This window comes from Aquarana catesbeiana, linkage group LG06, assembly GCF_042186555.1.
Source record: "Aquarana catesbeiana isolate 2022-GZ linkage group LG06, ASM4218655v1, whole genome shotgun sequence".
NCBI lineage: Eukaryota > Metazoa > Chordata > Amphibia > Anura > Ranidae > Aquarana > Aquarana catesbeiana.
This window is the reverse complement of record NC_133329.1, coordinates 172,960,447-172,987,970: the sequence shown is the minus strand read 5'-3', so window position 1 is coordinate 172,987,970 and position 27,524 is coordinate 172,960,447. Positions and strand designations below refer to the sequence as shown.

Sequence of the window (27,524 nt, the reverse complement as noted above, 5' to 3'; positions counted from 1 at the left end):
AGAAAAAAAATGTTTTACTATCCAAAGTTAAAACAACAAGGGCAGAATATTTAATAGATGGAAAGATGAAAAAATTACTGAAGGTCCATTTAAAGATTAAGCCTTTTTCTGACACTTGTTGCTTACAAGTTATTTTTTGCTAGCAAATTACTTAGAACCTCCAAACATTATATATATTTTTTAGCAGAGACCCTAGAGAATAAAATGGCGGTTGTTGCAATATTTTATGTCACACTGTATTTGCGCAGCAGTCTTTAAAATGCAATCTTTGGAAAAAATACACTTTAATAAATAAAAAAAAAAAAACAAAACAGTAAAGTTAGCCTGATATTTTTGTATAATGTGAAAGATGATGTTACGCTGCAAGAATTGTGAGAGAATCATGATCTTTATTCTAAGTAAAAAAAATTGTGATTCTCATTTTAGCCAAAATTGTTCAGTTCTACTTTAGCCACAATTGTGCAATTCTACTTTATTGTAATTACCATTTATAGTCACAGTACAGTGAATCCTAGAATTACAGGGAAGGGCCAAACTAATGGAAGCACCTAATAATATATTATACTATATGGTAATGTAGTGCCTTGCACAGCAGCCAGGCACAGAAATTTACAACACTCTCTGTAGACAGGAATCAGTCCTTGCAGCTTTTTTTTGTAATTTATTAGAGGAATTGAACTTGGATGGGGGTGGGGTTATTATGGGATGCCCACTTGATCAACAAGGAATTCTTCAGGGACACAACTATATACATTCGGTATATATACACTTCTCTTCTTCTACCTCCAGCACAATCTTGCTTGTAGAACTACATCTCCCAGGAACAGCTAGCACTGACAAATTGATCCAACTCAGACTCAGTCAGATCCAGAGCAAATGCCCTTTACAGGCAGGGACCGTGGGCCTCTTTGGTAGTGTAGCAGAAAAAAAGGTCTTTAGTGCTTAGCTGTCCCATTCCTGTGGCTACCAGCCCCAGTACCACCTCTTCAGGCACTGCCAGCCCGCCTGGCTGCAGCTTCCCCTTTATTAGCCCTCCTGGCTACTTCTCCACAGTCCTCCCAAACTGACTCTGCATCCATCCCAGACTGCTTGCACCCAGTCCCTTCAGGTATGTCTCTCAGTCTTCTGACTGTAACACTCACCAGCCCTTCTGGCTGTCTTTCTCCCTGGAGATTTGCCCGACAGTGTTCTCCCACTGTCCTCTCCTTGCTCCCATGCCTCCTGGTCAGGATTTCTCTGTATGTCATGAAGAGGGGTCTCTGCCATACTCTATATCTGGGCATGGCCAACTACTGGGATGTGAGGATGCGGATCGCCTGAGCTCCGTCTGCACCGCACAAATCCTCCATTGATCCTGCTGACCTGACTGCTTTTTCAAGGTCCTTCCAGCCTCCTCAGCTTCTAGGGACCCCAGAGTCCACCCGGCGATAGTCAAATACGGCCCTGCCATGGAGGATGCACAGGGTTTCACACCGTCAATACCACCATGCATGCAGCAGCAAAATGGCGCCGGCCAGCTTCATGGACAGGGACACAGCCATCCTCTTCTTCCTCATCGGCGCAACAGATTCTAGGGAAGGGTGAGTCACAACATCCCCCTGCTTCTAGCCCTGAAGACCATTTTCTGTTCTCCCCCGTGAGGACACTGATCCTGGTTCCCCTATCACTGTGAATGCAGACATAAGCCCTGCAGAGCCCACCCTGGCACAGATCATGGAGGGCTATTCAGCACAGCCATGCTTCCCTCACCACGCAAATGAGTGACTTGTATAGCGCTACCTATGCGAACTGAATCGCCTCAGGGCGCTTTTGCAGCCAGTTTCCATCTGCGGTATAGCACGGTCCTTTGCCCCATGGGGTCCCGACACGCTTACAAACACATACACATACAACATACACATATTTGGCCAATTTTTTCGACAGGATCTAATTAACCTACCAGCATGTCTTTGGAGTGTGGGAGAAAACCGGAGTACCCAGAGGAAACCCGCGCAGGCACAGGGAGAACATGCAAACTCCAGGCAGATGGTGTCGTGGTCGGGATTTGAACCAGCGACCCTATTGCTGCTAGGTGAAAGTGCTTTTCACTACACCATTGTGCTGCCAAATGGACTCCATTAAAACAGACTTGTCCTTCCTGAAACATAATGTACACAATCTCCGTCACAGAGTGATCAATGCTGAACAACACATGGGAGGGTTGGGAGATGAGGCACGTCCCTTACAGGTCTCTGTCAGGGAGCTACATCAAGCTCAGGATTACACTGCTGATAAGCTAACAGACATGGAGGATCACCTGAAGTGTAATAATCTGCGTTTCCTGGGGTTCCCGGAGGGTTCAGAGGGCAGGGCCCCTGAGGCCTTCATGGAGTGATGGCTGGCATCTACCTTTGGCACCTCCACTTTATCTCCATTGTTCGCCATTGAGCGAGCTCATAGAGTCCCTCTGTGTCCCCTGCCCTCCGGGGCTACGCCACCTGCCATGCTTATTAAATTGCTACACTTCAGGGACAGGAAGGTGGTTCTCAGGGCTGCCTAAGAAAAAGGCCGTATATCCTTTAATGGTACTGGAATCACCATTTTTCAGATTTTTCAGTGGCTACACAAAAACAGAGGGCTACCTTCCTGGCCATCGAAAGAAGGCTGAGGGATCTCTAATTGCCTTACAGCATGGTCTATCCTGCACGACTGCGGATCATTTATTAGGGCAAGGGATACTTTTTCACAGATCCAAAGGATGCGGCCCAATGGGTGGACACCCTGGGGCCTCCAGATCCACGCTGCCAAAACCGGAGATCTCCTCCTCGCTGACTGTAAATATCCTGACAATGAGTTTCTCTACTTCTCGATTGGAACCCTCCACTTGGTTGTTGTTAACAGCGGGAAAAAAGTCTCTTCCAGTTCTCTTTCCACTACTTCTCCCCAAGAGGCTGGTGAGACTTTCTAACACCTTGATATATATCACCTTGACATCATTCATCCTGGATGACTGTTAAACCAATTTAGTGGTCTTATTCTACTGCTGCCTTTGGAATAATCTTTTTAGGCTCCGGGTTGCCTAACATATTTTTCCATGTGGAAACGGATGGAAACCTGTTGCTGTAGACTTTACACTCTTACTACTTACCATGGTTTGTTGGTTGCGGGACTACACCATGGCCCCCCTGCTTTGCAATTTTAATTTTGGGAACAAAGCTCTCAAGTGTTTGGGTTTGGGAGTCTTGAGGGTTGGGGTTGTTATGAATGTTTTTGGGTTCCTTTTTTCTTGACTAGGGTAGTTAAGACATAACCTGCTCCTCTAACACCCTGCAATACCAACCCGCCCCTCCACTTCTCCCTCATTAATTACATTAATGACCACGCAAGACATAAGTGGAGTTAAAATGGCCAAACACGGCCTATTTATTAAACATAACTTTCTATAAACATAACCTAAACATAACTGACTTATCCAGCTATCAAGATTGGAGGTCCCTGACGGTGCCATCTTGCCAAAATTATTTTGTGTCTGTGGCATCAGATAGCTGGGCTGCGACCCTAGCCGCAAATGTCGGCTCAGAGCCTAAACCAGCTGACCTCAGACACCCACCGTTCTTAACACTGATATACGTCGTAACGTACCCACTTGGGGATTCCATACCTCAGATGTATCCCCACCGTTTATCCAATAACTCTGAATAGACCTCAGTTAAGGACCCCAACCGTCAGAGTAATAAACAATATCACCTTCAATACTATCCTAAGAAGGGTGGGTGGGAGGGATGCTATTCTGATGGTGTCACACAGCAAGTGTCCAGGGACCTTCCCCCCCCCCCAGGCAACTGGCTACTGGCCCCACCCTACCACACCCTACTCTAAGCCACTAAGGTAACTGACTAATTTTTTATATATAACTAAAATATGTTAACCCCTTAATGACCGGTTCTTCTTCTCACCCTGTCATGTATACACTATGCCTATTCCATTCCTCCTCTGCTCCGTGTATGTCTTGACTAGGGTAGTTAAGACATAACCTGCTCCTCTAACACCCTGCAATACCAACCCACCCCTCCACTTCTCCCTCATTAATTACATCAATGACCACACAAGACATAAGTGGAGTTAAAATGGCCGAACATAGCCTATTTATTAAACATAACTTTCTATAAACATAACCTAAACATAACTGACTTATCCAGCTATCAAGATTGGAGGTCCCTGACGGTGCCATCTTGCCAAAATTATTTTGTGTCTGTGGCATCAGATAGCTGGGCTGCGACCCCAGCCGCAAATGTCGGCTCGGAGCCTAAACCAGCTGACCTCAGACACCCACCGTTCTTAACACTGATATACGTCGTAACGTACCCACTCGAGGATTCCACACCTCAGATGTATCCACACCGTTTATCCGGAAACCCTGAATAGACCTCCGTCAAGGACCCCAACCGCCACCGCGCTCCAAGAGTAATGCCTTACACTTGGATGCCCCTCCACAGCTTGTTGTAGCCCATCCTCCAAATCTAGCATCCATAGATCCGTCCCAACTGCATTAAGGTGGACACCATCACCCCTAAGAAACTGCTAAGTGTCCCTCTCCAAATCCAAATGGCGGATAACTAATCCACCATTCCGAACAAAAAACCTCCCTATTTCTTTATTTACTTTAATCCTTGCTTTATTGATTTTTTCGACCGATCTGGCCATCCACCAGGCTGTACAAGCCATGATATCAGACCAGATAATAATCATACCAGGGCACTTGGTGCGAAGTCGAAGAAAATCTAACTTCACATCCCTGATAAGCTCTCTACCAGAGCGGATGGCTAGATCGTTACCTCCCACATGAAGAATCAAGACATCCGGATATTTATCCAGCCTAGCAAAATGAGAAACCTCCGGGGACTACCCAGCCCCATAGCATGCCTGGGATCCCTATCCACCGGACATTACCCAAATCTCTATTAACACCCAACTGCCTGCCATTAGGTCGAACTTCTGCCCTCCTAGCCCCCCAAAACACAAAAGAGTGTCCCATTATCCACACGAGGCATCTCTGGGCATCTGAAAAGAAAAACAAAACAGTCCACCACACAGGAACTAGACAAACCACACTAACACAACAGTACAAGAAAAGGAAAAAACCCCATCCGCATAAACTTCCTCTTATAACAAGTGCGGCCTAACATACAAACTAAATCGGTTAGACTCCCACCTACCAATGCGCCTAACAATTTTCTCATCCAGTCCCCACCGGGACGCCTCAGTGGCCGCCCCAATACGAAAGGAGTGAGAAACATATTCAAGAGGATTAAACCCAGATGCCGCCAGGCATCTATGGAAAATGGCTATGAATTGAAATTTCGATATACACAAGCCATCTGCATGTATGAACAGAGCACTCCCGGTCTGTGGTCGAACCCGCAAAAATTGTTCCAAGGCAAGCACCGGGCAAAATGGGGGATCATTACCCCCAAAAAGCCTTACCAGCAAGCCTTTTCCACTCTGCTCAGTCTTGGATTGCCAAATACAGATCCTAACTGAGGACGTGGAACAAGCCACGTCCTCAACCATCAATCCCCAAGCTACCCTTTTAGAAGGACTGACCAGTTCGCTGATGTGAAGAGCCCCAAAAAAAGCAACCAAAAAGGCCGCCTGAAACAAAGTCTGTTCATAAGAGGCCGAACAGACTGAACATAACTGACCCAATATGGCTTCTAAAACAACAAAAGACACCGGACGTCGTAAATCAAGCACTCGGCGACCCTTACGATACCCTCTCATGGCCTGTCGTATCACAAATGCTTTAGTACAATCCTGTACGCCCAGCAATTTGAAACAAAAGGCCAGGCCGGCCAATTTCCGATCCACCGCAGAAGCCGATAGACCCCTCTCACAATTTCTACTAACAAAATAAAGGACCAACCAAGAAACCTACACCCCCCCCCCCCCCCCCAGAGCCTACCTCCTCAAGTAATGAAATCCATTCCCTCCACACTCTTGAATACGCCTCCCAGATTGCTGTACTTAAAGAATCTCAAATCAGTCCAGCGGCGACTCCAAAGTGATCCTCCAAAGCCTTCGGGGACAAGGCATCCCATGCTGCTCCACCTCCGGTGCCAACACGCAAAACTCGTCCCACTGAAATCGAGATAAGGCATCTGCCACTTTGTTGCAAACTCCAGGAATGTGTACAGCATAAATAAAAGTATTTAAGCAAAGACAGAGCAAAACCAAATGACGCAAAAGGTGCACCACTGGTGGAGAAGAAGCAGATACAAAGTTAATCGCTGACACCACACCCATATTGTCACAGTGAAAGCGAACTTTTTTATTGCAAAAGGTCTCCCCCATATCTCAACCGCCAGGACTATTGGAAATAGCTCCAACAGCACCAGATTTTTTAGCATGGTGCCCGCCGAATGCCACTCCTCCGGCCACCCTTCCGCACTCCATTTGCCCCGAAAAGACGCTCCATACCCAGCTGAACCAGCTGCATCGGTAAACAAAGCCAAATCCGCGTTGCTCACTGGCCCTTCCATCCACAGGGAGAGCCCATTAAAAGACTCTAAAAATAAATCCCAAACCTGAAGGTCGGCCCGGAGCTCTCCAGTTAACCGAATATAGTGCCTTGGTGCACTAGCACCTGAGGTTGCTGCCGCGAGTCGGCGGTTGAAAATCTTGCCCATCGGAATAATCCGACAAGCAAAATTCAGCTTACCTAATAACGACTGCAACTCCCTCAACTGCAATTTCCGTCGACTAAAAGCCTCCCTGACCTCCTTTCTCAGCACCACTAATTTGTCTAACGGCAACCGACATTCCATAGCCAAAGAATCAATCGTAATGCCAAGAAAAAACAGTTCTGGGACCCTCAGTCTTGTCAGGTGCTAAAGGAATACCGAAACGTTGGGCTATATGCTGCAAGGTCCCCAAAAGAATCGCACAAATCCGAGAATCAGAAGGCCCGATGCAAAGGAAATCATCCAGATAATGAGTTCACGCCTGACACATCTCACACCACCCACTCCACAAAGGAACTAAAAGTTTCAAACAGGGCGCATGAAATCGAGCAACACATTGGCAAACATCGATTGACAAAGTACGATCTCTGCCAGTGACAGCCTAACAAATGTATACTGTCCGGGTGAACCGGAAGCAGCCGAAACGCTGCTTCCACATCCGTTTTAGCTAATAGGGAACCGTGGCCATATCGACGCACCCAGGAAATAGCTGCATCAAACGATGTATATGTAACTGCGCATGCAAGCGGATCAATGCCATCATTAACAGAAGCTTTCTTAGGATAAGAAAGGTGTTGGATCATCCTAAATTTTCCAGGCTCTTTTTTCGGGACCACCCCCAATGGCGAGACTACCAAACCCGAAAACGGCGGAGATGAGAAAGGGCCACTCATGCGCCCCAGAGCCACCTCTTTAAACAGTTTCTCTGAAACCACTTCCGGGTGAAGCATCGCTGAACGTAAATTCTTCGCCAATGGGGGAACAGCTTTCAAACTACATGGAATATGAAACCCCCCCCTAAAACCCGCTTCCAGGAGCTGAGCAGCCTCCCGATCAGGGTAGGTACTCAGACATCAGCCCAATGTTAGTAGACAATAGTAGGCATGTTGTGTAGTCTGGAGCGCCGGCCGGAAGCTCACAGATAGCCCGTCCTACTGGAAACAACAGCAGCAATGGGAGGTGACGAGAACACGTCGCTCTGCCCTACGCGGCGTTTCGTGATAGAGTCACATCATCCAGGGGCACCGGGATGATGTGAGCCGGCCGGTGCTCAAGACTACACTACATGCCTACTATTGTCTACTAACATTGGGCTGATGTCTGAGTACCTGTCAGTGTGAACATCTTTAGCCTGACCCTGCAGTCTTTGTCCCATCTCGGTATAAGGTCTCTGATCCATTGGTCGTGGTTCGAAGCAGTATTAACAAACAGCTTTCTCTGATCCTCTGTAATGGGGGATCATGAGTTTCTGGTAAGCGGCCAGTCTGATTTCAGGGTGGTGGAGCAAGCCCGCTTTTTTCTTCTCACAGCAAGAATTTGTTTTTTGGAACTTTTTTAAGATACTTTCATATCACTTGGATGATTTATTTTTTATACATGGACTTTTTATTATCACTTTGAACATTTTATTTTTGGATTGATTATTCATTTGACATGTATTTTGTATATTATGTATACACTAAAGGGGAACTCTTCACTTAGTTCTAAATATTTGGTTTGGTGATGATGTGTATGATCACCAATCTGTTTTAGCGCAATTCAACCCCCCTTTTTTTCTTATTTAATTTCACTGTGTTTGTGTTACATAGATGAATTGCGGCTATAATTGTTACTGTTTATGTATTTCACTGTAGCGCAGTTATTCCCCTCATTTTTCTTATCCCGATCAGGGTACCTATTTAGAAAAGGAACCATCCTTTCCACCCTCACCGGAGTTGCCCCTCTTTCCAGAGGAGTCCCCCGTGTTTCCTTTACCCTGCTTAAGACAGCGTGAGAGTGCATGGCTGCCTCCACATCCTGAGCATTCGTGCTTGAAACGACAGGAGTTGCCGAAACGGCAAGACCCGTAGTTAAATTGCCAACACAACCCCTTTTTTCTAGCGGCCGGTGCACCAGAGGTGGAAGTCCCGCCAGCCCCTCCTGGAAAAAACGAAGTACCCGCCCTGGCAGAAGTCATTAACTTCATCTATAAGCCAATATCCTTATGATCCCAACGAATAGATGACCTGAGCTTTTCTCATAACGAAGCCATGCTGTACCGCCATACACCCTATATGCCTCACCGATCGCATCCAAATAGCAAAAAAGAGACGAACAATTATCCGGCGCCTTTTCTCCAGTTACACTGGCCAAAATGGCAAACACCTGCAACCAATTGGCAAATGTACGTGGGATAAGCCGATACCTCCGTCGCTCCTCCTCCTTTTTGCTTTCGTCCGGTTTAATGCGATCCAAATTTAACTTTTCTAAGGGGAGAAGGGAAAATATTTCCACATACTCCCTTCTCCAGATTTTGTCACGCACTTCCTGTTTAAGATGAGCACCGAGCGGTCCCTCGAAGCAAAAGTAGACTTCACATTTTGCCGAATCCGCCAACCTCACTTGATCCGCCGTCTTGTCCGTTTCCTTCTCCTTCCCTGTCGCAGTCGCCGAATCCGTCTTATCCCCTGTCTTCTCCTTCCCTGCCGTTGCGGGACTCTCCGTCTGTGTACCAGCTGCCGACCCAACCTGCACAACTGGCGTGAGGAATGTTTTCTGTGCCGCCGTCCCTTGTGCTGCCATTCCCTGCCCCCCCCCCGGCGGGTCCCACGCCATCACCGGAGCCCGTCCCTGACGAACTCTCCAATCTGCCCAGCAAGTCCCGCAAGCAAGACAACAACTCATTACCCCTCCCCCCAGAAAGCCTCGGCTCCCCTGACCCCTGAGACCCTTGACCCATAACCCCCGACCCCTCCCCGACAGAATGAGAAAAGGAAGACAATACATTAGAAGTGTACTCACCAGGCTGCACAGGACCGAGGGGTCCCACAGCCGAAGATCCGGAATCCCTGGATGCAGCACGGCTCTCCTCCTCCAGCTCTCCATCTTCCTCACTGCTCACTTCCCCTTCTGAGCGCCGATCTTCTGTTCTGCAGTCCCTCCCGGCATCAGTACGATTCCTTCCGTCAACCGCAGCAGGCGAATCCTGCTGATTGCTCCGAGGCATCCCCCGAGCCGCGCTCCTTGCAATCTTCTCTCCCGGGCCCCGGCCGGGACCCGGAGGTAAGCTGAGACATCCTGGCACCCAGGGCAGATGTGCCCAACTTCCCCTGCCATACATCTCTTCCTCGGGACGGGCCGCCGGCCGCGCCAGGTGACAGGCCGACGCCCGCAGTTGTAGCTCTCAGACCGGAACATCGCCAATAGTTGCAGCCGCACGCTCCGGTATCCTGACGATGGAGGAGGCGACGGTTGCCTTGCGGCGGTGAGTGTCACCTCCCCTTGGGCTCCGCCTGAGATGGGGATTCCTCCCAGGACTACCCCCCGCCGAAGCTGGCGTACGCTTGGCAGGGGGGCCTGGAGGGTCCACTTGTGGGCTCTCTAGCCGGCGCTGAGCCCTGGGGGCCCGATCTGGGCTAAAACGCTCCGGGGGCCGAGACCTCCGAGCGCATGGCGCTGAATGTCCCGCTGGCGGGGGGCTCTGTTGGACCCCCTGTAACAAGGCTGTAACCTGGCTCTGGACCCAGTCTGTGCCATGGATAGCTGCCGCAGCCCTAAGCTGAGCCATCAGATGTTCCAGCTCACTCATTTTCTTATTCTTTTTTCTCCGATCGCAGGAATAAATTCAGCAGGATGCTATTCTGATGGTGTCACACAGCAAGTGTCCAGGGACCCTCCCCCCCCCCCAGGCAACTAGCTACTGGCCCCACCCTACCACACCCTACTCTAAGCCAATAAGGTAACTGCCTAATTTTTTGTATATAACTAAAATATGTTAACCCCTAATGACCGGTTCTTCTTCTCGCCCTGTCATGTATACACTACGCCTATTCCGTTCCTCCTCTGCTCCGTGTATGTCTATCTTGTTATTTTTCACTGTGCTCTCTGACCTAGTCGGCTGCCTTGGTATCAAGTTAATATTTGCAATAGATGTACTGCTCCCTTTCATCCAAAAGCTATCCATGCTACCTCATACTTCTCAGAGCTTACAGATTTTCATGATATGGTTAATTCTGATGCACTGTGAGAACTGTTCATCACTGATTATGTTTACTACTTGCTTATAGCTAAACTACGCTTAATTTCTTGAAATGTTAGGGGGCTTAACTCCAAAGTGAAACGATCACTAATGTTTGAGTATCTGATGCGACGTAATCCACATGTGAGCCTTTCCCAGGAAACCCATCTACAGGGCTCCAGAGTTATGGCTCTTAAAAGGGCAAAAATAACATATGCCATCCATTCTACATACTCCACGTATGCCCTGGGCACGTCTATGCTCATAGCTAAATCAGCTCCTATCACTATTAAACATATTGAACTAGATCCCGATGGCTGCTTTGTGATTGTTGTGCTCAAACTCCTTGGTAAACCATACACAGTGACTAGCCTGTATGTTCCACCACCTTTTACTGAACAATTCTTTGAGCGAGTGATGAGCATAATCTTGGAAATTGCTGAGGGCCCTTTATTGATAGCTGGTGATTATAATACAGTCCTTGACAACTCCATTGACAGGTTTCGCTGCTCTACATTACCACCCACACCCTTAGGCTCCTTTCTGACCCAATTTGACCTGGTGGAGGCCTGGAGATGGAAACATGCGGATTTGAAGGAATATTCATGCCAATCTGATTCTCACAGTACACTGTCACGCATTGATTTATGTCTGCTCTCGTCTGATATTCTTAGTATGGTGAATGAGGTTAAATATCTTCCTAGAGCGGTGTCCGACCACTCCCCTTTGATTATGGACCTCACTCTGGGACCATCCTCCTCTTATCGGGTATGATGATTGAGCCCACTATGGCTAGCGAACCAGGCTGTTGTGGATCAGAGCCTAGCCAAAATTAACTCCTACTGGGTAACCAACCAACAGGGCGCCTCCATCCCTGTAGTTTGGGACGCCTTTAAGGCCACCACGTGTGGCTCCTTTGCTGCAGCCAGGGATCTCAGTCCAGACTGGTGGATGCAGAGGGGGGCTTATGGAGGCCGAGGCCGCCTACTCTGCGTCTCCTACCCCCGAGACACATGCTGTTTGGCGACGCAAGGCCAGAGAGTTGGATCTGGTACTCCTGGAACGCATCCAGAAAAAGTTGCTGTATCAAAATCAACGGCTTTTTGAATTTGGTGACAAAAATAGTCGCCTGTTAGCCTATCTCTCTAGATCTGACTATCAGCCATGCAACATTCCAAGAATTAGGAACTCAGAGGCAGTAATAGTAGAGCAAGACAAAGAGGTAGTGGAGGCATTTGTTGTTTTACTCTTCGCTATATTTTACTAGCCCTCATTACATTATTGTGGAACTAGATGACTATCTGTCTGACATCTCACTTACAAAGTTATGGACCCTCTGGCTTCATTGCTTGATGCTCCTTTAAAGACTGATGAAATAGGGGAGGCCAATTAGTCATTTGTTAGAAACAAAATTCCAGGATTGGATGGATTCCCCATAGAGTGGTACATGCATTTTAGAGAACTACTGATTCCACATCTGCTTCGGATATATAACTATGCCCTGAAGATGGGACAGTTGCTGCTTTCTATGTCAGAGGCTCTAATTGTCCTCATCCTTAAGCCCCATAAAGATCATCTTTTCGTGAATCATACTGACCGATTTAATTAATTAACTCAGATAAATATTTTGGCCAAAGTGCTTGCCCAGCGACTGAATGCAGTTATCACTACGCTTATTGGAGCAGATCAGACAGGATTCATCCCTGGGCGATCAACTTCAATTAACTTACGCAGACTTTTCACCAACATGCAGGCTGTTCATGACTCCGTGGGATCTCAGGCTATTTTGGCCCTGGATTTGGCAATACTTTTATTAGATGGGTACAATTACTGTATCACAGACCTACCGCTAGACTGAGAGTGAATGCATCCATATCCGACCTCTTTCTGATACGGAGAGGTACCAGACAGGGGTGTCCTCTGTCGCTGCTGCTGTTGGCATTGGCGATAGAACCTCTTGCGGTGTTGATACAATCTAGTGGGGCGGTTTTAGGATTGACGATTGGGGGTCTGGAGGAAAATGTATCCCTTTATGCAGACTTGTTGATATATTTAGCAGACCCTCAGTCGTCTCTTCCCGCTCTGCTGGATATTATCCGGTGATTTGGTCACTTCTCAGTTTTCCAGGTCAACTGGGATGAATCCCTTTTATTTATGATAGACTAGACAGCCGCAATCATATTACCTCCCTCGTGCCCACTGCAGATTGTCCACACTTTTCGATATCTGGGGGTCCAACACCCTATCTCTTCATATATTAAAATGAATCTGGATCTACTTATTGGTAGACTAATGCAGCGTACACACGGGCGAACTTTTCGACCGGACTGGTCCGACGGTCTATGCGATGGACTTTCGGCGTACTTCCGATGGACTTTCCCAACGAACAGACTTGCCTACACACGATCACACCAAAGTCCGATGGATTCGTACGTGATGACATACGACCGGACTAAAATAAGAAAGTTCATAGCCAGTAGCCAATAGCTGCCCTAGCGTCGATTTTTGTCTGTCGGACTAGCATACATACGAGTGGACTTTTTGACGGACTCGAGTCCGTCGGAAAGATTTGAAACATGTTTCAAATCTAAAGTCCTTCAGATTTTTGACTGAAAAAGTCCGCTGCAGGTCCGATGGAGCCCACACACGGTCGGACTGTCTGCCGGATTCGGTCCGTCGGACCAGTCCAATCGAAAAGTCCACCCGTGTGTACGTGGCCTAAGTAACACACTAAAGACATGGACCAATCTTCCTTTGACACTACTTGGTAGGATAAATATTTTTAAAATTATTCTTTTGCCATGTTTTCTATATATTTTGAGTAATTCACCGATATATATTCCAAAAAAATAATTTCACCACTTCCGTCGTTATATGTTGGTACTCTGAAGAAGAATATCGTTGTTATGGCAGCAGCTAGCTGCCATAACCCTGGTATCCTCTTCTTTAACGGGCGTCCGCTTCAAGAATAAAGTGGTCTCTGCGGTGGATTCGCCGCGAGATCACTTTTATCGGCGGCGGGAGAGGTGCCCTCCGCCGCTTACCGGAGCCATCGGCAGTGGTGGAGGTGAGGTACCCCTCCCTCCCGCGGCGCTCTGGTGCCCTCCGCCGCTTACCGGAGCCGTCGGCAGTGGTGGAGGTGATTTGATCCGTTCCCTAGCCTGACATGGAGACGAGAGAGTGGAAGATCGCCCCCACCTGTCTACATATCATTGCACGGGAGAAGCGATGACAAAACGTCACTTCCGCCCATAGCTCTTAAAGGGACATTTAAAAAAAAAAAATTTTTAAATGACAATTTTTTTTTTATTGCATTTTAGTGTAATTATGAGATCTGAGGTCTTTTTTACCCCAGATCTCATATTTAGGAGGTCCTGTCATGCTTTTTTTCTATTACAAGGGATGTTTACATTCCTTGTAATAGGAATAAAAGTGACACGATTTTTTTTTTAAAGAACAGTGTAAAAATAAAAGGTAAAATAAAAAATAAATTTTTTTTTTAAATTTTATACGCACCCCATCCCAACGAGCTCGTGTGCAGAAACGAACGCATACGTGAGTAACGCCCACATATGAAAACGGTGTTCAAACCACATGTGAGGTATCGCCGCGATTGGTAGAGTGAGAACAATAATTCTAGCCCTAGACCTTCTCTGTAACTCAAAACATACAACCTGTAGAATTTTTTAAATGTCGCCTATGGAGACTTTTAAGGGTAAAAGTTTGTCTTCATTCCACGAGCGGGCGCAAATTTGAAGCATGACATGTTGTGTATCAATTTATTCTGCGTAACATTATCTTTCACAATATAAAAAAAATTGGGCTAACTTTACTGTTGACTTATTTTTTAATTCAAAAAAGTGTATTCTTTCCAAAAAAAGTGCGCTTGTAAGACCGCTGCGCAAATACAGTGTGACAGAAATTGACGACCGCCATTTTATTCTCTAGGGTTAGAAAAAATAATGTATAATGTTTGGGAGTTCTAAGTAATTTTCTAGCAAAAAAAACTGTTTTTAACTTGTGAACAACAAATCTCAGAAAGAGGCTTGGTCCTTAAGTGGTTAAGGAGATAGATTCAATCCTTACCAACTTTATCTGGAGCGGAGGAGCATTTCGTATTGCAAAAAATACCTTACAACTACCTGTTATGGAAGGGGTCTGGCACTTCCTTGTCTTCAAACCTATGTGGCCGCACAGTTGGCACATGCGCATTGATGGTTTTACCCTGAAGCCAACAATGCGGCCATTGACTTGGAGGCAGCCATCAGGGGGCGGGAGGGTACGAACATCCTATCAATGACCTTACAAATTTGTAAGCTTTCAAGGCTGTTGCCATCCAACACAAACATCACACATTCACCTAATGCCCCACTTTGGGGCTATCCATGTCTACAAGAATTTTTCCGTAGAACGGATGGGGGATTTTGGTTTAAACGTGGGGGGTATAAACAGTCTCACACCTATTTTTAGACAACATGTTTAAATCCTTTGCGGAATTTCGTAGAGACTTTGGTCTCCCTCACACGGCCTATTTCCGATATCTGCAGATACATCACACTGCTGCGACACAATTTGGTCTTCGTGATATAGATATCCAACCTTCCCCGCTCCAGCTCTTATTGACTTCTCACACCAAACTCGTTTCTACATATTACAAATCTCTTCTCCACTCCACGACCAATAGGCTTTACGTCACTGAAAGTTACATAGACTACCCTCTGCAATATGTTCTCGATGTAGCATGGCTGATTGCACGTTTTTTCATTTAATGTGGGAGTGCCCACTGATTAGAAAGTTCTGGATGGAGGTCACGGCCTTTGTTAGCTCCATAGCTCAGATACCTAATATATGTAATCCCCTGCAATGCCTGTTAGCATACATAGATGATGAAGGTCTATCCAAAAATGTACAAACCTGTATTCCTATAGTACTTTTTTTATGTGAAAAAATCAATAACCATGCAACGGAAATCTCAATCCTCACCCACTATAGCCTTTTTGGCTCACCATTATCGATCAAGCAATCCCATTGTATAAATTGACATATGAAGTCAGAGGGTGCCAACAAAAATTTGCTATGATTTGTGATTCTTGGGTTAGTTCAGATCACACTATACCACCTGCCCCTTGATCTATAGAATAAGGTTGAAATCCTGGATTATGTTTTATGTATGTATGTATGTATCTGGATTCCATATGGGTTGAACCAAGAAAGATAAAAATATGTCTTTCGTGTCACTTTGTGTTTACTGACTGGATACCAGATAATTGTACTTCATTAATGAATGAGCGATGTTTGCTCCAATATCGGTACATGTATACCTGTGTATTTGTGTTATATAATAAAAATTACACCTTTAAAAAACACTTTATCTTCCAACCAAACTCACACTGCCCCAGCTGGGCTGACCCTGAGTATTTGAGGGGACCTGCCCCCTGCTAACCCATGTGTTGGGGATTAGTCAGGGCCCTCAGAATACTGCAGGCAGCTTCTCCACACCGATCCTTCTGGAGTCTTCTGCTAGTTTTCAGAAGTGGGGGGATGTATCAGAGATGCTGTCTGTGAGTCATACCAGCCTCCCCGAGTCACGCAACCCTGACCCAGAAAAACACACAGGCTTGGCTGTCAGCCAAGCCTGACAATTTACCTATTCTATGCAAAAAACACTAGCACTCTAGCAAAACAGCTAGAGGGTGCTACAGTATAAGGGCACCTGCTGCCAGAATAGCTTCAATCCATTTTGGAATGCTCTAATAGTAGTAGTAAACACTTTGTAATGGAATATTGTGCCATTCTTGAAGCAAAGAGGACTCAAACACTTTGAAGGATAAACAATGTATCTAGAAACCTACTTAGAGTAAAAAGTGATCTGGTGGGCATAAAAGTTGTTTGCACTTCCAGATTACCTTTCCTGCATTTAGAAAAGCTAAAAGCAGGAGTGCCAATATAATTGAAGCCTTGCAGTGGTTGTCAGAATGGCACCCTCATGCCGTGTACACACGGGAGACGTTTCGACAACAAAGGTCCGACGGTCTTTCCGACGGACTTTCGATGGATTTTCTAATGAACGGACTTGCCTACACATGATCACACCAAAGTCCGACAGATTTGTACATGATAACGTACAACCGCACTCAAATTAGGAAGTTGATAGCCAGTAGCCAATAGCTGTCCTAGCGTCGGTTTTTGTCTGTCGGACTAGCATACAGACGAGCGGATTTTTTGACCGGACTCGAGTCCATCGGAAAGATTTGAAGCATGTTCCAAATCTAAAGTCCGTCAGATTTTCGTCAGAAAAAGTCCGCTGTAGGTCCGATGGAGCCCCCACACGGTTGAATTGTCCGACGGATTCGTTCCGTCGGACCAGTCCGGTCGAAAAGTCTGCCTGTGTGTACAGGGCATGAGGCTTAGTTCACACTTGCTGTTGGAGGATGGTAAAAATAGGAGGTTGTTGCACAGAAGTCGATCGATTTCTGTACAACCAACCTGGTAAAAATAGGAGGTTGTTGCACAGAAGTCGATCGATTTCTGTACAACCAACCTGCCCATATATACGGATCAAAATTCGTCCAGGTCCAGCTGAAGTGGCCATATTTCGATCCATGTATGGTTGGCTATTGTAACTAATACAACAGGAAAATTATTATTATAAAATTATTATTAAAATTATATAGTAGAATTCCTTGAAGCTCTGTTTCATATGTATGGACAAACTTTAAAGACTCTTCAAACATTGCTGCTACATTATAACAAATAAAAAGTTTCTTGGTTGAGGAGTGCTGGTGGTTGTATAAGTTCATAGCAAATATTTCAAATTTATAGACAATACCTTAATTACCTTATTTTGATGCGTGTGTTTTTCTTTTACAAATTTGAGCAGAACTCTGTCATAGCCAGTGTGTCCATACACATGGAGGTTGATTTACTAAAGGCAAATTTACTGTGCACTGTAAGTGCAGTTGCTCTAGATCTGAGGGGAAGATCTGAAATGAGAGGAAGCTCTGTTGATTTCTATCATCCAATCATGTGCAAGCAAAAATGCTGTTTTTTATTTTCCTTGCATGTGATTGAGTATTCCTTGCAAAGTGAGGCTTTACCTAATTTACTAAGCTCTAGAGAAAGTGCACTCGCTAGTGCATAGTACATTTGCCTTTAGTAAATCAACCCCATGGTGGTGTTTAGCTTCGTAATGTAGAGCTCTAGAACTCATCGCCTGTTTTAACGATGCTAATTAATTGGAATACTTTACATTCAGCAGAGATACCGCCCACCAAATATGAAAATGGGATAATTTTCACCATGGCTGCAAAACATTGCACCTGTGACATGTGTAAATCAACATTCAGCTTCCTTTGCAACTTAAGGGGGTCGGTAAAACTGCCTGGTTTTACTGCTCCCCAAGCACAAGTTTAAAGTGGTTTTAAAGTTAAAACATTTTTTTACCTTAATGCATTCCCTAAATTAAAGTGTTACTAAAACCACAATAGTAAAATCAGTCAGTATATACAATAAAGCATGCTTGTTATACTCACTGTGGAACCTAAGGGGTTAATCCTCTACATTGTGTATAAAGGCCGTTTGATCCTGTCTTCTCTGATCCTCCTCTCCTTTAACTGACTCCAAACCTTCTCTCAATAGAACAGAGTCTATGGAGTCAGGCTGCACATGCTCAGTTTGGGGTGTATTGCTAGAGAGTTGTTTTTTTTTTTTTCGTGGGAGATTGCATGTGATCAGCACAGGGCCAATTAGCACTGTCCAGACTGAGGGTCAGGGGAGAATGAAAACTCCTCCTACAAGCTTAAGCAGACAGTGATACAAGCCCCAAGACTCCTATATACTGCTGATAAGAAAAGGTCCATGTTCTGTGTACTGTGGGAGACCAGATTTAGTGAATGCAGGTTCTGGGTTTAGTAACACTTTAAGGTAGAAAAAGTTTTAGCACTTGCTGAGTGACCCCCATCCCCACCTCAAACATTTACCTCTATTGATCCAGCACTGTGCCCGACGCCTGGTCTCTTTTCACTGCCTGTTCTCACAAGAGGCTGTGTGAGCAGTAGGACCATTGATCTTGCTGCTGTCAGTCAAATCCCATGAGGATGGAGCAGGGGGGCATGACCAAGCGATACTGTGTGTTAATGAACGCACACAGTCAAGAAAGGGAGCATGTCCACACATATGTCCCCATAGCAATAGCTTGCTATGGGGACACACACAGAAAGGAGGAGCGGAGAGCAGTGGCAGGAGACCCCAGAAGTGGAGATAAGGGGCCGCTCTGTGCTATACCATTACACAGAGCAGGTAAGTACTTTACAACATGTTTATTATTTAGATCAAAATAAAATGTTGCCTTCACAATCACTTTTACCTTATGGCAAGTAAGACACTTTGCATATAAAATATTTCTGTTGAGAGCTTAGCAGCTTGTCTACACTTACACAGGTCAGCAATGTTAGCTCCATTTGTTATAACCGTACAGGTTCACCCCAGCTTCATCTGTCTAAACTTCTCACTCAATCAAAAAAACAAATCAATTTTCTACATGCATTACATTTTTGTAGTGCTGAAAATAGAGATTGCTCAGTTAGTATAAGGAATTACAATTATTTAGAATTGTGAGAATTATGGTGCCCCTTTTTTTTGGATTGCTTTTATTTCTGGGATTCAGCTTCTAGGACTGTATTTAAATTGTTATATATATATTTTTTTCATTTTACGGTTTTATTTAGCTTTCAAACATGAGTTGTTGACAAATCTCACATGTAAAAAATGTTTGCAAATTATTATAGGGGGTCTTGTTTCATTATTGTGATTTTTGACCTGACAACACGCAATTTTTTTTCTCGGAGATATATCGCTGCTACAAATCACCAATGTCAGCAATTAGCAACAACTTGTAGCTAGCGATTTAATCACTAGAGTTGCTTCTAATTTGCCACAACATTGAGTTGTGCTCTGCTACAAATCACTCTCCTTCGGCAATTTGGAGCTAAGCATAGCGATTGCTGCAACATATTTCATTCATACAGTACAAAAGTATTAAGAGCGATCATCACTGGCCATTTTGCAGCTAAGCTGAAGCACTGATGAATCTCAATTAATGAGTGAGGCTGGGTTCACACATATTCGGCTGTGGTTTGTAGTCTGCGGTGTTTCTGTTCACTGGTTCAGGTGCAAATTTTTATCTGAATTCACACCTAGACGGCTGCCCCGCACATGTGTGAACCAGCTCCATTGAAAGCTGGTCACATTTACATGTTATGCGAATTGGATGCGGTTAAAATCACATCCAATTTGCATATATGTGAACCCAGCCTGACAGTGGTAGGAAACGTTAAAAATTTCCCTGATCGTGATCCTATGAAAAATCATTATGATTTTCTCAGCGACAATTCGCTGTAACAAAATGGGGGGTAATCGCTGCAAGAAAATTGTCTGTGTGTCATCAGCCTTATCATGTAATGGTTTTTGATTCTTACAGCTTTGTTTTATTTTGACAGGATGTAAATCAGACGTGGAACACCAATAATCCAGACTTTTCCTGGTGTTTTCATAAAACAGTTTTGTACTGGATACCCTGTTTTTATCTATTTATCTCTTCTCCAATCTACATTTTCTACCTCATACATCATGACCGAGGTTACATAAGGATGTCGCTGATCTGTAAAGCAAAGACTGTAGGTATTCTTCAATTACATTTTCCTGAGCTTCTTGAACTGTAATAAAGCTAGTGTCTCTCTTTTCAGCATCACTTTCCAAATATAAACTGAACCGTGTGTTTATGTATGAATCACTCTACTTTTATAGATCTATTACCAAGAGGCCTTTCAACTTTGCTTTACACTACTTTGACTTTATAGGCACAGAGTTTCACTGGAAAATATACTTATTCAGCAAACTGAGAAATCAATAGCGTCACGTGCATGTGACTTTATAGTTGCTTACACCATTCGATTAGTCAGTGCATCTTTAAATTTGATTAGGTTACCTTTTATTAAAAGTAAAACAGTTACCGATCTCTCGCTTTGTTTTTTTCTTCCTTTGGCATACAAAATAAGTAAAGGTTGACACATTATTGCACATTGTTGGAACCAGCCAGGGCATGCAATAGCATGCATGGGGGGCCAAGAAAACGTTTGCCCAGAGTCCAATCAATATTAAAGTCAGCCCTGCCTTGATCTAATCTATAATGTACTGCAGTTTTTTTCTGCAGCCTGATGACTCCCTGGCTGTAATTGCCTGTCACAGCTGTGTAAAATAAATCAAACCGTTGATTTACTAGAAACTGTCAAGGACAAAGCTTATTCTTCCTACCACTAAATCCATTTACCTTTAAGCAATAAAACAAAATATGTATGTTTGCCTTTATTTGTGTTCATAAAACAGAGTTCTCTGTGTCTAAAATCCATGCAGGGCAATGAACTGGTAAACATGGCTGTTATTAGAATGATCAGGCTTTGAATAGGAGGAGCCAGCCTGCAGCTCTCTGCTTGGGCGCTCTCTGGGTTTAGGGCAAATATAAAAACCGTCTTTACATGAAGCTATCTCTCAGCAGTATGCATCCCACAGGGTTTGGCAGTGATTTGAACACATTTTCTGCTATATGGTTTAGGAAACAGAATAATAGAAGATGCATAATGCCAATAATACTATAAATGATTCTGCATCTATATTTTCTGTCTAGTTGGATTTGTACCGTTCTTACTGATGACCTTGTTAACAATACTTAACAAAACAAACATGCATCATCATACATACTAGGGGGAGTACAACTGGGGGAATCAATGGTGGAGAAAGATCTGGGGGTTTTGGTAGATCATAAGCTCAACAATAGCATGCAATGCCAAGCTGCAGTTTCCAAAGCGAGCAAAGTCCTTTCTTGTCTTAAGAGAAGTATGGACTCTAGAGAGAGAGATATCATTTTGCCCCTGTACAAATCATTAGTAAGACCTCATCTGGAATATGCAGTTCAGTTTTGGGCACCAGTTCTCAAAAAGGATATCCGGAAACTTGAGAAAGTGCAGAGAAGGGCAACCAAACTGATAAGAGGCATGGAGGAGCTCAGCTATGAGGAAAGATTAGAGGAACTGAATTTATTCACTCTTGAGAAGAGGAGATTGAGGCGGATATAATCAACATGTACAAATATATAAGTGGTCCATATCAGGAACTTGGTGTTGAGTTATTCACTTTAAGGTCATCCCAGAGGACAAGGGGGCACTCTTTACGTCTAAAGGAAGTAAGAGCTGTGAAAATTTGGAATAGACTCCCTCCAGAGGTGGTTCTGCCAAGCTCAGTCGATTGCTTTAAAAAAGGCCTGGATTCTTTCTTTAAGGTACACAATATAACTGGGTACTAACATTTATAGGTAAAGTTGATCCAGGAAAAATCCGCTTGCCTCTCGGGGGATCAGGAAGGAGTTTTTTCCCTTGCTGTAGCAAATTAGAGCATGCTTTGCTGGGGTTTTTTGCCTTCCTCTGGATCAACTGTGGGTGTAGGTTTGTGTATATGGGATTATATTTTTTATTTTTTTTGGTTGAACTTGATGTCTTTTTTTCAACCTAACTATGTAACTACTTGAAACCTGACTTTTTAGGTTAATATTTCTTGTTTATTTTCTTTTAGTGTCTTGCTGCGTTGCTGGCATTAATCTGTTATACAGACCTTTTCTACACTGTGTGGAACATGACACATAATTTTCCAGAACCGCCAGTGCTCCTTATCAGTCCACTAATTGTTGGAGCCACAATGGTAATGCAAAGCACACTATGAATTCTTTGTTTTCGTTATACTTGTTATGTTTGTAAGGATTAGTCCTGGTTCACATGTCAAATCGCATGCCAAATCGGCGGCTGTTCAGGAAACCGCACAGATGTCTCTGAAATCTTCAAACTGACATGCTGGAATGAAATCAGCTGAACACGCACAATTTCAATCCCGCAGCAGTGTGAACCTGGGCTTATGGTTGTAAAGTTGTCTGCTAGTGGTTCTGTAAGTATTGTGCACCCCCCTATCTTTTCTAGGAGTAATTACCCCTCCCTCTTTGCTCATTTTTGGAGTATGACCCTGATTAGCCAATCTTTCATCAGTTTGTAACCAAGGCTTCCATAAACTGAACCTGTGAGGATATAAATATTGTGCTACTGTTGCTGAATTATCAGCATCCTAATCCTGGCTTCATTTTCTGGTGCATTACTGAGCTGAAAAAAGCTTGCAACTGGAGACATCTGAAAACCCAAACACCATCCTACAATTTTTTCTTCCAGGTAGTGACTCACTATATACTTAGGCTTGAACCAAAATGATAGCCTTGAACCTGAAACTTTGATGTAACCCTGCACTACAGATTTTAACACAACGCTATTTCACATGTGTACAATGCACTGAGTGGTTAACATTGTAAAATTCATGGAAGGCATTGAAAGGAGGTTAAGAGACTTTAAAAACACTGCTCAAATGCAGTTTAAACATAGGGTATTGCATATGTGAACAAGCCCTAGGACCGACACTTTCCAGGATGGTCAATCTTCTGGGTCTCTTGCAGCGCTCTGTAGTTCTACTGCTCATTTCCACATTACTACTATATTCTGTATTGCATAGTGGTCAGCAGCAGTGGTGGTGCGAGCTGCAGTGGATCGGCATACCCAAAAGTGTTGGTCTTCTGGCAGATGATTTCATAGCATTGGATCTGTGTTCATAAATGTATAATTGAAAAACTTTATAAAGTACTCTTGATGATAACATGCATTCCTGCATTACCAAAGTGTATTCTCATTTTTTTCTTTTTGCAATAACAGCTTCTTGCTGCAAGTCTTATTCAGTATGAGAGGATGAAAGGCGTGCAGTCATCAGCTCTCCTGTTGGTGTTCTGGATCATGGTTCTAATATGTTCAGTATTCCAACTTCGAACTAAGATCACAACCGCCATTTCACAGGTAAATGAGAAATTAGTCATTTGAATTCAGCAGAAGAACTTTAGAGTATTTAGAGGAAGTATTTAGAATTGAAATAAAGTTGTTCTAAAGGCAGAATTTTTTTTGTTATCATAATGCGTTCTATGGACATACAAAGCAGCGGCTTGGGTGCCCCTATATCAAGCGGCTTACACTCGGTAGGAGGAAGGGATCTGAGAAGAGGAGGTTCTGGGCTGCTCTGTGCAAAACCACTGCACAGAGCAGGTAAGTATAACATCTGTTATTTTTAAAACCAAAAAAAGTATTTCACATCACTTTAAACAATGGAACAGAAGTTTTAAAAAAACACTTTTTCGTTGTTCAGTAAAAGCTTAAGGCAGAACTTTACCCAAAGCATGCCACAAAACAATGTTTTTTTTAAGCAACGAACATATATTCCACATTATTAGTAATGCTAACAAAAATAGTGTGTTCTGTAAATTGCCCCACCAGAATTGCTCCAGTTTATTTCTTCCTGTTGGCTGTAATTTTGCTGAAGCCCAGAGCCCCTGAGCCCCTGCTGTCATAACTGATTACATGTGCAGCACCATGGCAGTTGCAGATCCAACAGAAGCAGCTTCCTTGGCTGTAAAGGATAGGAGGGTTTAATTTTGCTTTAAGGCTGTCAGCAGATAGTCCTCTACAAATTTGTCAGTGCCTAAAAATAGAGAGTAACTGAGTGTGTGCAGAGCAGGGTGAAACAGTGTATTACTGGATTTTACACAGTATAGGCACTTATTTTTAATTACTATGACCGGGACCTTTTTCTTAGGAAAACCATCCAGGGTTTGTCAGTTTCCTGCAATCTTGTTGGGTGTGTCCTTTCCTACTTTCTCTGGCAATTACCTCCTGTTAGGCTCCATTCACACTAGCGCGTTTTTTGATGCATTTTGCATTTTGCAGAAATGCACGGGAATTTTTTAACATGGGTTCCTATAGAACATGTTCACATCAATGCCTTTTTGTTACTCTGCATTTTTGGAAAGGGTCAGGGACTTTTTTTCATGCAAAATACAGCGTTTTGCATGTAATAGAATTCAATGGACAAGCATCAAAAACGCAAGTGCACCGTTTTTGCAGCGTTTTTGATGCGTTTTTGGTGCGTTTTTGATGCGTTTTTGCCGTTTTTTTTTTAATTTTTTTTATTTAAAAAAAAAAAAAAAAAAAAACGCAAATCACGGCAAAAACTCGGCAAAAACGCCGCAAAAACACTGCTCAAAAACGTGGCAAGCATGAAAAAAAAACCTCCAAAAACGCTCAAAAGCAACATGCATAGGTGTGAATCGAGCCTAAATGTGTGGCCTGCATCAGGGCCCAACTCACTGACTTCCTTACATTGAATATTCTTGGTTAATAATGAGTTCTTTGAATGCTGCCCCCCTTTGCACACATGCACAGCATCTTGTAGTTTTGCTAGAACCAACTTCAAGTTTATGCTGAGGGATACTTTTAAAGGACAGGTAGTTCTGCCGCCTGTGTGCATTGAATCAACATCCTGCATTTCCATAGCAGCAGCTTTGATTATCAAGCAACCTGGGATGCCCCTTGACTTTCATACTACACTCACTGACTCGTGGTGAGCACTCACACTTAGATAACTGTGAAACAGGTACTTTCTGTAGATACAAAATTAATGTTATCACATTATCTGGAAAATCCCACACAGTAACACGTATTTCACTTTTAAGTTTGAAGTTCACTATATTTGCAAATGACACAATGAAAGTACAACTATTAACTCAATTCATATTTTTATGTAGGTCAAGGTTTTGATTCAAAGAGATCTTTTTTTAGCTAAATGTAATGTATTCCTAATTTAAAGATCGTAGGTGGGGCCATCACTGAAACATTTGTGAAGCACCTTGATGTATCCCAAACTCCTGGTTAATCACATAGATAAAGCCTATATCCTGTGGCTCGGAATGCATTGTTGGATCCTGGCCCATCAATTAATTGTTTCATGGGTTCTCTTAAATGAGAAATAAACCCCTTATTTTAAGTTTGGAAGGGATGACCTGTACATACCTTATGTGTTATAAAGGCTCCGCTCTGTTACATGGTCTTTTTCTGAAGGGCTTATGATTTTGAGTCCGCCTTGCTAAAACCTGACAGGTTATTATTTTTAATGTAATATATTCTAACTGTATGTCCTCTATTCTGATGTGTGCAGGCAGCAGAGATTGACAGAATGCGTTATGCGCTTTTCATGTCCTATTTCGTGTTGGTACTGATCCAATGCATTCTCTCATTCTTCAATGATCGGCCACCTTTCTTCTCCACTATGAAGAGCGAGTTGGTATGTGACATGTATTTTTACTTCTGTGACAGATATTTTTACTTCTCAGTTTTCTTTGCTTCATAGTCAATAGAATGTTTTAAACAGTTTGTTCAAAAGAAGAAAAATAGCTGACTGGATGACCTAGCAACACTGTCGGGTTAGAAAAGTCAAAGACCTTCTCTGCATATTTGTTTTAGGTTAGTATGAAAAGCAGAGGGTCAGTTTGACAGCCAGGCAACCCGCCTTTGCATAATGAGACATCAACAATAATGTTTCCATCAAGAAAGGTTTCTCATAACTGTCATTCATCACAAAATACAGTTGAAGTTACAGGTGTCCAGAGCATGATAGGTATATAATCTACAGTGGGGACGGAAAGTATCCAGACCCCCTTGAATTTTTCACTCTTTGTTATATTTGAACCATTTGCTAAAATCATTTAAGTTAATTTTTTTTCCTCATTAATGTACACACAGCACTCCATATTGACGTAAAAACACAGAATTGTTGACATTTTTGCAGATTTATTAAAAAAGAAAAACTGAAATATCACATGGTCCTAAGTATTCAGACCCTTTGCTGTGACACTCATATATTTAACTCAGGTGCTGTCCATTTCTTCTGATCATCCTTGAGATGGTTCTACACCTTCATTTGAGTCCAGTTGTGTTTGATTATACTGATTGGACTTGATTAGGAAAGCCACACACCTGTCTATATAAGACCTTACAGCTCACAGTGCATGTCAGAGCAAATGAGAATCATGAGGTCAAAGGAACTGCCTGAAGAGCTCAGAGACAGAATTGTGGCAAGGCACAGATCTGGCCAAGGGTACAAAAAATTTCTGCTGCACTTAAGGTTCCTAAGAGCACCGTGGCCTCCATAATCCTTAAATGGAAGACGTTTGGGATGCCCAGAACCCTTCCTAGAGCTGGCCGTCCAGCCAAACTGAGCTATCGGGGGAGAAGAGCCTTGGTGAGAGAGGTAAAGAAGAACCCAAAGATCACTGTGGCTGAGCTCCAGAGATGCAGTCGGGAGATGGGAGAAAGTTGTAGAAAGTCAACCATCACTGCAACCCTCCACCAGTCGGGGCTTTATGGCAGAGTGGCCTGACGGAAACCTCTCCTCAGTGCATAACACATGAAAGCCCGCATGGAGTTTGCTAAAAAAACACCTGAAGGACTCCAAGATGGTGAGAAATAAGATTCTTTGGTCTGATGAGATCAAGATAGAACTTTTTGGCCTTAATTCTAAGCGGTATGTGTGGAGAAAACCAGGCACTGCTCATCACCTGTCCAATACAGTCCCAACAGTGAAGCATGGTGGTGGCAGCATCATGCTGTGGGGGTGTTTTTCAGCTGCAGGGACAGGACGACAGGTTGCGATCGAGGGAAAGATGAATGCGGCCAAGTACAGGGATATCCTGGACGAAAACCTTCTCCAGAGTGCTCAGGACCTCAGACTGGGCCAAAGGTTTACCTTCCAACAAGACAATGACCCTAAGCACACAGCTAAAATAACGAAGGAGTGGCTTCACAACAACTCCATGACTGTTCTTGAATGGCCCAGCCAGAGCCCTG

The 27,524-nt window shown here is 43.9% G+C and overlaps 1 protein-coding gene across 4 annotated transcripts in view; it reads left to right on the top strand.

Moving 5' to 3' along the window:
• Window positions 1–27,524, top strand: part of LOC141101795 (multidrug resistance-associated protein 1-like) — a 511,330-nt gene that overhangs the window by 69,481 nt on the left and 414,325 nt on the right. For 3 of the 4 annotated variants that reach the window (XM_073591130.1, XM_073591129.1, XM_073591132.1), the window contains exons 3-6: window positions 20,214–20,390; window positions 22,339–22,464; window positions 23,511–23,648; window positions 25,837–25,962. In XM_073591130.1, the coding sequence (XP_073447231.1) occupies window positions 20,214–20,390; window positions 22,339–22,464; window positions 23,511–23,648; window positions 25,837–25,962 (567 nt within the window). Of the gene's footprint in view, window positions 1–20,213; window positions 20,395–22,338; window positions 22,465–23,510; window positions 23,649–25,836; window positions 25,963–27,524 lie in introns of those variants that run through there. The other variant, XM_073591131.1, reaches the window with a different exon arrangement.